This window comes from Diabrotica virgifera, chromosome 6, assembly GCF_917563875.1.
Source record: "Diabrotica virgifera virgifera chromosome 6, PGI_DIABVI_V3a".
Lineage (NCBI taxonomy): Eukaryota > Metazoa > Arthropoda > Insecta > Coleoptera > Chrysomelidae > Diabrotica > Diabrotica virgifera.
In genome coordinates, this window is record NC_065448.1 from 178,662,162 (window position 1) to 178,674,306 (window position 12,145).

The following is a 12,145-nucleotide window of genomic DNA, read 5'->3' on the forward strand; positions in this document are numbered from 1 at the left end:
GTTGACAACAATTTTAGTGAAAGAGTTTGTAATTGTGTTTATTTTATTAATGAAATTGTTGTAAGAAATTTGAACATTATTATTATTAATTACTTCAGACCATGATTCATTTTTTAAATAATTATTTATTTTTTTAAAGTCAATTTTTTTGTTGTAATTTTTTTCTTTATGTTCTGTATTTATACTGTCACAGCTTTTAAAGGATATCAAAACAAATGGCGAAAAATGATCTGTCATATCGGTTTGAAAAACTATCGAATCTATATCAATTTTACTTTCTATATTATTAGTTTTCCTAATAAATATATGATCTATTGTTGTCTTAGAATCAGAAGTAACTCTTGTAGGTTTATTTATATAAGAGATGAAACCATATGTATTTAATATGTTTAGATACCTAGTTGTATCGGGTGTATAGGATTTTAACAAGTCGATATTTATATCACCTACATAAACTTCAAGATGTTGCATATCCAACTGCTGCAGATATTGTTCCAGATCGTTTAAGAATATTTGAGTATTTGTTGCAGGTGGTCGATAATAGGCAGTTATCCCAACTGAATAATAAGTATTTAAATGTTTCGTTAAAAATTTCACGCGGAGAAATTTACTATCATTTATCTCTATAGTACTAATTGTAGATGATATACTATCTTTTATATAAATCACCGTACCATCGCATTTATTTATACACGATTCATTATAATATATTCCATAATTCGGAATATGAAAATCATTTATATTTACTTCCCTAGTTTCGGATAAAATAATTATGTCCAAAAGATCCTTACCTGATTCTAAATATATGAGCAGTTCATCAAAATGCTTTTGTAAACTTCGAATATTAAAGTGAATCACACCAATTCCATTCTCCCATTTTACCCTCTCCAGTTCAAGTAAGTAATCTTGAAAATTATTATATTCTTTTGTATCGATTTCCTGACTATTATCTAAAATTTCTAGATATTCAAGCATTTAGTCATAAATTGTACCTGATATCCCAAAATTTAATCAATCGTTTATTAAAGCGAAATAGAAAAATGGTATCGAAAACAAAAATTTAAAGCCTTAAAACCTAGAGAGCATTAGCAATAATACAATTGATAAAACACATATTATTTACAAATTATAATGAGTTCTGTATTCATCAAAGTCTTTAGAATTTTTTATTATTTTTACGTTACCGTTTCGACAGACGTAGATTTTACCATTGTCAGTCCACACATTTTTTAAACCCACAAGACTGGTTAGCTGATTTACCAATTCCAATTTTAAGTTAGTGAGATCTTCCTTAATAACTAACCCAGTACCCTTTAGTAGCTTCTTCTTAGCGTAGACTGTTTGCTTATTCTCGATTGTATTTAATTTAAGATACACAGCCCTAGCTTTATCCTTGTTTTGTTTACCAATTCGATAACATAAGTTAATATCTTCATATTTTAAATTTAAACCCATTTTAGAATTTATTAGGTTAATTATTTCGTTTCTGGTGTCTTCTTTCTCCTTTTCCTTTAGATTAAAAATTCGTAGACACATGCGCCGGTTCCCTTGATCTAGTCGATCAAATTTCTCGTTCAATTCTTCTATTTTGCGCTCCAAGTTTGTTTTAGTGGAGTTAATATCCACTTTAAGTGATGCCACTGTTTCTCTAAATTACCTAGACGGGTTTCAATGGTATTTATAATGGCTACGGCGACATTATCAGTAAGACTTTTTATAATATCTTTATTTTGGAGACTTTTTATAATGGCTTGACTTACAGCATTTTCAATAGCTTCTTTTACTTCTCTTGTAATAACCATAGTGTTCCAATTTTTTTTTCAACTCACAGCACCAAAACTATTTTATATTCACACTACTGAAAAATTAGGAAATTTTTCGCTGAATTTCCTTATTAAAATGTTACTTTTTCGGGAGCTCAGATTACAACCGACTACTCACTACAATCCATAGGCGGCGAATGAACTTACAGATCATATATAATAAATAATACATGAGCAAAGTAACTTGTGAAGCGGTAACGATTAATTTGATTTAAGATGGTAATTAGGGGGTGACTTTCCTGAGTTTTTTTGATAAAAAAAAGAGATCAACTTTGTTTTGAGCGTAACTTGCTTACTTTTAATAAGTACTAGAAACTTTTTTAAAAACCAAAAAATATTTTGTTAAACACTTTTAAAAAGTTCTAATGAAAGTTCTCCAAAAAGTGCATCATTTTTTGGTTATTTCACTTGGAAATATTCACTTTGAAATATTTTTCATTAGCTAGAACTTTGCTTCTGCTGGGTCTAGTGAGTTCATATATACACCAGTTTTTTTAATTTTTAATGTGCTATATTTTTCTAAGAATGTTTTTTTCAATAAAGTACTTACTTTTTGAGTTATTTGCCAAAAACCGCTTAAAAACGTGTTTTTTTCTTGTTGAAAAATGAACGTATTTACTAGGAAATAACTCGAAAAGTATTAACTTAATGAGAAAATGATGTAGAACAAAAGTTGCTTAGAATTAAACGTTTTACCTATTTCCTAATTTATTTTGAGCGTATATTTTTTCACCTCTTATAAAAGGTGACGGTCACCCCCAGGGCAAAATCGCACAGAGGCCCAATACCACTTTTATTCTTTGACCTGTTATCTATGTGTTTGACAAATTTCAAGTCAATCCAAGCGGTGCTTTAAAATTTGGAGCAAAAACCGTGATTCAATGTACTATAAGTTGCTAACCCTTGCTAAGGGCAACCGACACAATAAATCACTTTCGTACAGAATAATAAATGTCCACTACACTTAAATTATTTTTAATAATTAAATGTAATTTTCGTTTAAAATAATTTTTATTTTGAGATAATATAAGCCTTTCTTTTGTCAATGACTGTGTAATAATTTCTTAATTGTTATAAATAAAGTCACTACGATTTAAGAAAACAAAAACAATTATCTCGGCTTCAGTTGGTCGTAGAAAATTTTTATTTTGTTTTGAATCTTTATTTTGTCTTCAGTAACAATAATCGATGAGTTAGAAACTCATAGGATGTACAGGGGCGGCTTCAGTTTTAAATGTTTATAACGAAATTTGCCCCCTTATTTTCAAACCTGAAATAAGAGGTTGAAAAATGTTTTACGCAACTATTTACATCAGAATATGAAAATATAAGTGTTTAGAAGGAAAGTGGATCTTGGATTAACTCTCTACGATTTTTTTTTTTTTTTCAAAAAGTTATAGCCTTCTACATTTGAACCCTTGGGATAAACAAGTTATAATATCTAAGCAACAACTTTACCAATCGGACTCTATAATTTTTTTATATTTGGCATTGAAAGATCTTTATTTTAAAGCCTTAAAAAATAAATCAAAGTTATTTTTACAATAAATAATGCAATTGCAAGAAAGGACCATTTTGGACTTTTCGCAGGCTATTTTGTAATAACATATTAACAAAATTAAACTTGTTACAGCTCACATTGTAGGTTTTTTAATTTACTACAATTTTCTATTTAAAAATATTTCTTTAAAATGACTATTCTAAGCTGCAAAATTAAAAATCTTTAAAAATTGCAAATTTGACAAATGAAAAACATCATAAATAAAAAAGCTCCTGAAATTGTTGGTTACATTTTAGTATAAGTTATTCCTGCCATTGTCCCTTACAACACTTGATAGGTTTCAAAAATTCCTGAATGATATCCTGAAATCGACCTATTTTTCACCCACAGCTTGGACTAAATATATTGCGAAACAAAAAGAGATGAAACTAGTGGAGGTGGAAATGATCGTTATAAACGTATAAATTAACATTACATTACATGGTTTCCCAACCAATGGTCATTAGTTGTCGAGGCATTAGCTAAATAAAAAAAAACATATGGCGTAGAAACATGGATCATGATCATGGCAGAAAAGACAATAAACCTTATTAATACTTTTGAAAGAAAGATATTAAAAAGAAAGATATAAAGAAAGATACACAAACGATCTACAGCAAATCATGGAAAAAAATAAAGATTACGCTAGGCAGCTCACCATAAGAATGGATAATGACAGAACACCTAATAGAACACTTAACGGAACTATAGTGGGACGTCAGACAGTAGAAAGACCAAAGAAGAGGTGTATAGACGAAGTAAGAACAGATGCTAAAGAGATATTGAGGGTGGATAACTGGACGAGAGCAGCCAGGGACAAATTTACTTGGGGAAGAATGCTGGGGGAGGTCAGGTCCAGACTTGGGCTGTAGCGCCATAGCAGAAAGAGAGAGAGAGAGAGAGAGAGAGAGAGAGAGAGAGAGAGAGAGAGAGAGAGAGAGAGAGAGAGAGAGAGAGATAATCAACTTGTATATAAAAACAATAATTTAAGTCCGAGCTATTTTTTATGGCAACACGAGCAAAAATTAACAATAATTTCAATATACTGTTATGATCTGCTTTCTATTACTTTTATTTTAATTGAGTATTTATTTAATATTTAATTAATTATTGAATTGACGCCAATTATACATAAACAATTAATAAAAAATCTCAGGGTGCCTTTTTGTCATAAAAATTAACTAAAATTATCTTAGGTTATACTTATCCTTTCTCGTGGCTTCAGTATCTCTTAGTTGATCCTTATCGGGATAAAATAGGAAAAGGAAATAAATAGAAAAATTATAAATAAGCACATACAAATACCTTTATTATCAAAAGCAATGCTCTGAAAATCTATCAATTAAATCCTGTGGGCATAATTGTCCAAATGAAACTTTTACCATATAATTAATCTAATTTAAACAAATATTTATCGAATAAAAATGTGTACCATTTTTATTCGGTTGCGATGCGAAGGCAAACCAATCTTACTTTTTAATTAGAATACGGAGTGCAGTCCAGTTCCTTTAACCGCGATTTTCTGCTCTTATTGGAGCTTCATCAGAAGAAACGTAGGCACTGTTCTCCATAATCCAACTAAATTGCATCGAGAGGTTTTACAACACATCGCAACCAAATGGATGATAATAGGTGGCTAGCGCCATCTGGCAATTGAAAGACGAAGCAAGTTTTCAATCCTAATAGTAAATTAATAATATTGAAAAATATTAAAAATCACTAAAAGATTTTTAAATTGAAAACTTATTGGTACATTTTCATGGTAACACCTCCAAGACTTCTATAATTTGCAAGTCATATGGATGCTGCAGTGAAGACGAGAGGGAAGGAATTCTACACTTTGCAATTCACATTCCCCGTCTGCAGCCGGCAAAATTCCAACTGAAAGATGCACCTGGTTACTCTACGGAGTAATACGAAAATAAAATAAAAATGTGTACCATTTTTATTCGGTTGCGATGCGAAGGCAAACCAATCTTACTTTTTAATTAGAATACGGAGTGCAGTCCAGTTCCTTTAACCGCGATTTTCTGCTCTTATTGGAGCTTCATCAGAAGAAACGTAGGCACTGTTCTCCATAATCCAACTAAATTGTATCGAGAGGTTTTACAACACATCGCAACCAAATGGATGATAATAGGTGGCTAGCGCCATCTGGCAATTGAAAGACGAAGCAAGTTTTCAATCCTAATAGTAAATTAATAATATTGAAAAATATTAAAAATCACTAAAAGATTTTTAAATTGAAAACTTATTGGTACATTTTCATGGTAACACCTCCAAAACTTCTATAATTTGCAAGTCATATGGATGCTGCAGTGAAGACGAGAGGGAAGGAATTCTACACTTTGCAATTCACATCCCCCGTCTGCAGCCGGCAAAATTCCAACTGAAAGATGCACCTGGTTACTCTACGGAGTAGTACGAAAATAAAATAAAAATGTGTACCATTTTTATTCGGTTGCGATGCGAAGGCAAACCAATCTTACTTTTTAATTAGAATACGGAGTGCAGTCCGCGATTTTCTGCTCTTATTGGAGCTTCATCAGAAGAAACGTAGGCACTGTTCTCCATAATCCAACTAAATTGCATCGAGAGGTTTTACAACACATCGCAACCAAATGGATGATTATAGGTGGTTCAATATTATTAATTTACTATTAGGATTGAAAACTTGCTTCGTCTTTCAATTGCCAGATGGCGCTAGCCACCTATTATCATCCATTTGGTTGCGATGTGTTGTAAAACCTCTCGATGCAATTTAGTTGGATTATGGAGAACAGTGCCTACGTTTCTTCTGATGAAGCTCCAATAAGAGCAGAAAATCGCGGTTAAAGGAACTGGACTGCACTCCGTATTCTAATTAAAAAGTAAGATTGGTTTGCCTTCGCATCGCAACCGAATAAAAATGGTACACATTTTTATTTTATTTTCGTATTACTCCGTAGAGTAACCAGGTGCATCTTTCAGTTGGAATTTTGCCGGCTGCAGACGGGGGATGTGAATTGCAAAGTGTAGAATTCCTTCCCTCTCGTCTTCACTGCAGCATCCATATGACTTGCAAATTATAGAAGTCTTGGAGGTGTTACCATGAAAATGTACCAATAAGTTTTCAATTTAAAAATCTTTTAGTGATTTTTAATATTTTTCAATATTATTAATTTACTATTAGGATTGAAAACTTGCTTCGTCTTTAAATATTTATCGCTTTGTTTCTGATACCATTTATAAAATAAGCTAAACAAACAAATTTAATGTTGGAATCTTAATTCATATGCTTTTACGCAAATATTTTAACTTCTGATTATAAAGAACATCTATCACATAAGTTATTGACTGACCTTTTTGATTCACACACAATGATGTCTCCTCTTGACCCAAACAGCTCTTCTTTGTTGATTATGTTCGGCTACCAATCAAAGCCCTCTCCGTTCTCAGCATCAATTCAGCAGCATACCAGCAACTATTTCTTCAAAACACAAGCCAGGCCGCTTCTGACCAGTACTCGTTCAATAAACTCCAAAACTCTCTCCTCTCTTTCTCTCAATAATAATCTCCTGAGACCCAAGTATCTTTTTTACTTGGTGTCACAAATAATTTTAATAACGATAAATCTTGTAACTTACTCTCTTGGACTTTACAGAATCAAAGAGGTATTTCTTCTCGATTTGATTTGTCTCTCGTTCCACTTTTCAGCTACTCTCCATTGACAAACAAAACCACTAGTACTTGCTTCTGAACTATCCGCGAAAACTTTTCGACTGCCTTTCTCGGATGCCGACCACACAATGATTTTTCTTTTCCAAAACTGTCTCAACATTCAAACTTCCCTTTCCCCATTCCAAATTGCCACGCCAATCAGAAACATTTCTCTTTTTCATTCGAAAAACCAGGCATTCTTTCAAACAATACTTCTACTCATCCTAATCACTTTCCGGAAATTATACAAATACTCTTGTGCTTAAAACAAACAGAATTAAAATTCCAAATCTCTCTACCTTTATTTTTCTAAAAACTAATAATGACAGCTACCTGTGGATTTTACCTTCCCGTAACAAACAATCTTTTTAAATTATAATCCGAAATAAATTGTCATTTCACTTCACTGTATTTACAAATGTCTTTAAGTCTTCAGGGAAAAACTTATTAAGGAGAAACCCACTGCGTAAAAGCTACCTTCTACTAAATAGTTACAAATCAATATACAGGGTGTATCAAATTTATGTGCCCGCGTTATAATTAAAAATTTTAATTTTTACTCTATCTTTGATTGATAAAGTGAAACATATAATAATACATGTTCCGTAAAATATTTATTATCCACTCGCACCGGCACAAAAATTCCGCAACTAAAAATGTTTTATGAAGTTTGACAATTTATAATTTCATTATTTGTACTCCGATTTTCAAGATTATTGTACCTAGTACATTCTTTCACGGATTTTGCTGTGAATTTTAAAGAACCGCTTGAATTGACATGAAATTTAACACACGCATAGCAACATGTCAAAGAACAAAAGTGATATGGTGTCGATGTGTGCTTTTGCCCTGGGGGTGATTTTCACACCATCTCGGGGGTGAAAAAATATATGTCCAAGATAAGTCCGGAAATGGATAAACTGACTAATTTTAAGCAACTTTTGTTCTATAGAGTTTTTTCACCAAATCAATACTTTTCGAGTTATTTGCACGTGAATATGTTCATTTTTCAACAAAATAAAAACGTTTTTAGACGGTTTTTCGCAAATAACTCAAAACGTAAGCCTTTTGTCGAAAAAAATATTCTTAGCAAAACTATAGCCTATAAAAAAATAAAAAACGGTGTATATATTAGGTCTCTATACCTAGCAGAGTTATAGCTAATGAAAAATAGGTTCATATTCGAAAAATTCCAAATAGAATAATTCAATGTGAAATATCCAAATGGCAAATAATGAAGCATTCTTGGGAAAAACATATTACAACTTTTTTAAAGTGTTTAAAAAATGCTTTATTTCTGTTTTTATAAAAAAAATTCTAGCATCAAATGTAAGCAAGTTACGCTCAAAATAAAGTTGGTCCCTTTTGTTTTGGCAAAAAAAATCAGGAATATCACCCCCCCAATTAGCAACTTAAATGAAATTAATCGTTACCGCATCACAAGTTACTTTACTTATGTCGTGTTTATATGATCTGTAAGTTTCATCGATACAAAGTGCGTATTTAAAAAAAATGGATTTAAAGCAAAATTTTAAAAAATTTTAATTTGGAAAAAATGCTTTTTTTTCAAAATAACTTAAAAATTGTTAGAGATACCAAAAATCTTAAACAGTAAAAAAAGTCGACTTTACTTTTCTGAATATTTTGTATTTTTTTGTTTTTCTGTAAGACAAAAATTGGTTAAGATTCGGTAATTCGAAATTTGCATACACTAGTGATAAATGACTAGTTCAAGCCCTTTTAACTGCAGCCCTGTGAAAAATAAGGACTTTGAACCGATGAAACTTACAGATCATATGACCAATACATACGAGAGTAAAAAACTTGTGAAGTGGTAACAATTAAGAGGATGGGTACTTATTTTCGGCTGCAATGCTATTCAAATAGGGACTCATTTTTATCGAATCCTGAGAAAACTTATGAGTATTTTTGAAAAATTTAAACGCAGAATGAAAGATTACGTTATTAGCAAGGGCCAAAAGTCCCTGAGAACTTCTATAATGTTTATTTTAATAAGTTACAGGGATGAAAAACTAAGAAAAAATTTAGTGTTATTTTTAATTTCAAATATCTCATTCAAAATAAACTTTTTATTTATTCTAAGAGACTTTCGGCCCTCGGTAATAATTTAGTCTTTCATTCTGCGTTTAAATTTTTCAAAAATATTTATTGGTTTTTTCAGGATTCGATAAAAATTAACACAATGTCCGTGGTAATATTTTTCAAATCTATCTTTGTCTTATAACGCACTCAGTCCAATAGAATATTGTCAGCATAATATTGTCAGTCAGTCAGACAGAATCGGGAATATTTTGAGTTGTTGATTAAATAATATTGATATATAGTGTATTTGATAAATAATTGATTTAAGACGTAAACTTTATAAAAAGTTATTTATTGTGTATTATTTATGGAAGATAGAAGCAGAGAATACATCAAGATATATTCTGTGATCCAAGTATTTTGTTGTTAAAGATGATCAAAATTGTAAACGTTCCATAGTAACAATATATTATTAAAAAATCACTTAAACACTTTTCCTCTTTTCTCGATTGAGTATTAGTTTTTGTTGTAGGTATATACAGTAGGAAAAATGAAAGAATACCCATGAACGAACATATAAAATACGCTGTATTTTCCTGTCACCGTGTCACACAAAAAATTGGCCAGCGCAAGTACCTACATGTAATAATTATTGTTATTGTACATGTACTTGCACTGGACAATTTTCTTTGTGACACGGTGACAGAAAAATACAGCGTGTTTTATATGTTCGTTCATGGGTATTCTTTCATTTTTCCGACTGTATAAATTATTACAATCACTGAATACATAGTTAGTGAAAAAATTATCACATTTATTAACTGAATTAATAATTTGTAATTATACAAAAAATAACAGTTATCCAAGAACATTCAAAAGCCATCTCTTTAAGTTAGTTATGGCATTGTCAAGTAGAATGACGTATAATTTGCCGTGTAAAGACAGAAAAAGTAGGGATACCCGTAAAATATTTGCGAATTATGTACCCATAGCCTTAAGTTCATTTGAATTGCTAATTAGGGGGTCATTTTCCCGATTTCTTACCAAAAAAGGGACCAACTTTATTTTGAGCGTAACTTGTTTACTTTTGATGCTAAAAAATTTAAAAAAAAACAAAAATAAGCTTTTTTAAACACTTTAAAAAAGTTAAAATGAGTTTTCCCCAAAAAAAGTGCTTCGTTTGTTAGTTATGGCACGTTAAAATATTCGATTTGGAATTTGACGAATATGAACCTATTTTTCATTAGCTATAACTCTGCTTCTACTACGTATAGTGACCTAATATATACATCATTTTTTTCACTTTTTCACGTGCTATATTTTTGATGAGAATTTTTTTTCGACCAAATACTTACTTTTTGAGTTATTTGCGAAAAACCGTCTGAAACCGTGGTTATTTTGTAGAAAAATTAACATATTCACTCGCAAATAACTTGAAAAGTATTAACTTGGTGAAAAAACTTTATCGAACAAAAGTTGCTTAGAATTAGTCATTTTATCCATTTCCGAACTTATTTCGTACATATATTTTTCACCCCCAAAAGTGGGTGAAACTCACCCCTAGGGCAAAAGCACACATCGGCACAAAATCTCTTTTTTTTACTTGTTAGCTATGTGTATGCCAAATTTCATGTCAATCCAAGCGGTTGTTTAAAATTTAGAGGTTTTGCAATATTTTACCTTTAAAGAACGTACTATAGACCAATCAAGTTAGTAAAAAATAAGCCGTTTTTCGACATAATTGAAAAGACGAGGTTTGACAGTTGAAATGTGTAGTATGAGATATTACAAAAAGGCTACCATCTTGGGATTCAGCAATTTTTTAGTGGAACATTTTTTAAATAAACAATCAAAACGTCAAACTTAGTTTTTTGCTCATAACTTAAAAACTTGTTTATTTAGAAATATCACGTCCACAAGTAACTTTTTCAGAAAAAAAAAGATACATCGAATGAGATACAATAAATTAAAATAGGTTAATAAACAAAAAAGTTATTGCAAAACCGACGACAAAATCACTGTTTTTGAATATTGTTAATAACAATTTTATTGTTTATTAAAATATGTTTAAATATACCTAAGCTTGAGGGCATTATGGTGATTGAATGGTGTGCAAAAAATGGTCCAGATCTGTTAAGTAGTTTTTGCAAAATTTAATTTGTTTATAAAATTTTTTGAAAAACGAGCTAAGTTCTGAGGCTGGTCCAGTTAATATGGCTGAATGTATCTCAATAATCCGGGGCTCATTTCCTTCGTTAAGATGTATACTAATAACCTATGAAAAAAAAAGTAAAAAAAAATTACATGTACGTACACAAAATTATTTGTTAATAAATAGCAGTTTTTAAGCTTATAAACAATTACAATAATTTCGTAGAAATTAGATCAAATTAAATGGCAATAAAAAATACTGAAAGCTGGTTAAAATACACAACTTATAAAAAAATTTTTTAGGTCCTACGACCCTTGGGGTCTGAGATAGCCCCTTTTTTTGAAAAAATCATTGTTACGTTAATTAACAACACTAAGATCTGAAATTAACCAGTCTTTTATAAGAAAAGTCAAAGTTTTTAACAAAGTTTTTTGCAAGAAAAAATGTTAAAAATTGTTTAAACAGTATTGTTATAAAAAAGAGTATTTTGCGTTCCGATTATAGTAAAAAAAAATGATGGGCGCAGACGAATGAGAATAAATTCGCGGACTAGCATTCGCTAGCGCTAGACCGTTGCAGCTCATTTTTTTAACATTGACAGTATACCGGATTTGAAGCTTAATATTTATTTATATATTTTGGTAGAAACTTGAATTTTATGAATATTATTATGTTGCACATTTATTTAGTAAAATTATATTTTAAATAAATATATTTAAAAAATAATAATAAAAAGGCCACAAAGTCAAAATATGCAACAGAAAAAAAGTTACGCGACCTTATAGACGAGTGGTACTCCCCAAAAAAAAACGCTCATTTCTCGAGATATCAACCACGGTGTGGTGAAAGGCTAATTTTGGTCTTACTTTATACTTTTGATGGTGCTGA

At 30.6% G+C, this 12,145-nt stretch overlaps 1 protein-coding gene across 4 annotated transcripts in view; it reads right to left on the bottom strand.

Annotated features, from left to right (window-relative positions):
* LOC126887043 (uncharacterized) overlaps window positions 1-12,145 on the bottom strand; it is a 132,279-nt gene that overhangs the window by 113,059 nt on the left and 7,075 nt on the right. The window contains exon 1 of one of the 4 annotated variants that reach the window (XR_007698935.1): window positions 1,185-1,608. The exons of 1 other annotated variant lie outside the window; for it this stretch is intronic. Coding sequence is in view for 2 of the 3 variants with exons in the window: in XM_050654362.1 (XP_050510319.1) it covers window positions 1,185-1,226 (42 nt within the window). In the remaining variant the exon portion in view is untranslated. Of the gene's footprint in view, window positions 1-1,184; window positions 1,630-12,145 lie in introns of those variants that run through there. 2 more of the 4 variants (XM_050654362.1, XM_050654364.1) reach the window with 2 other exon arrangements.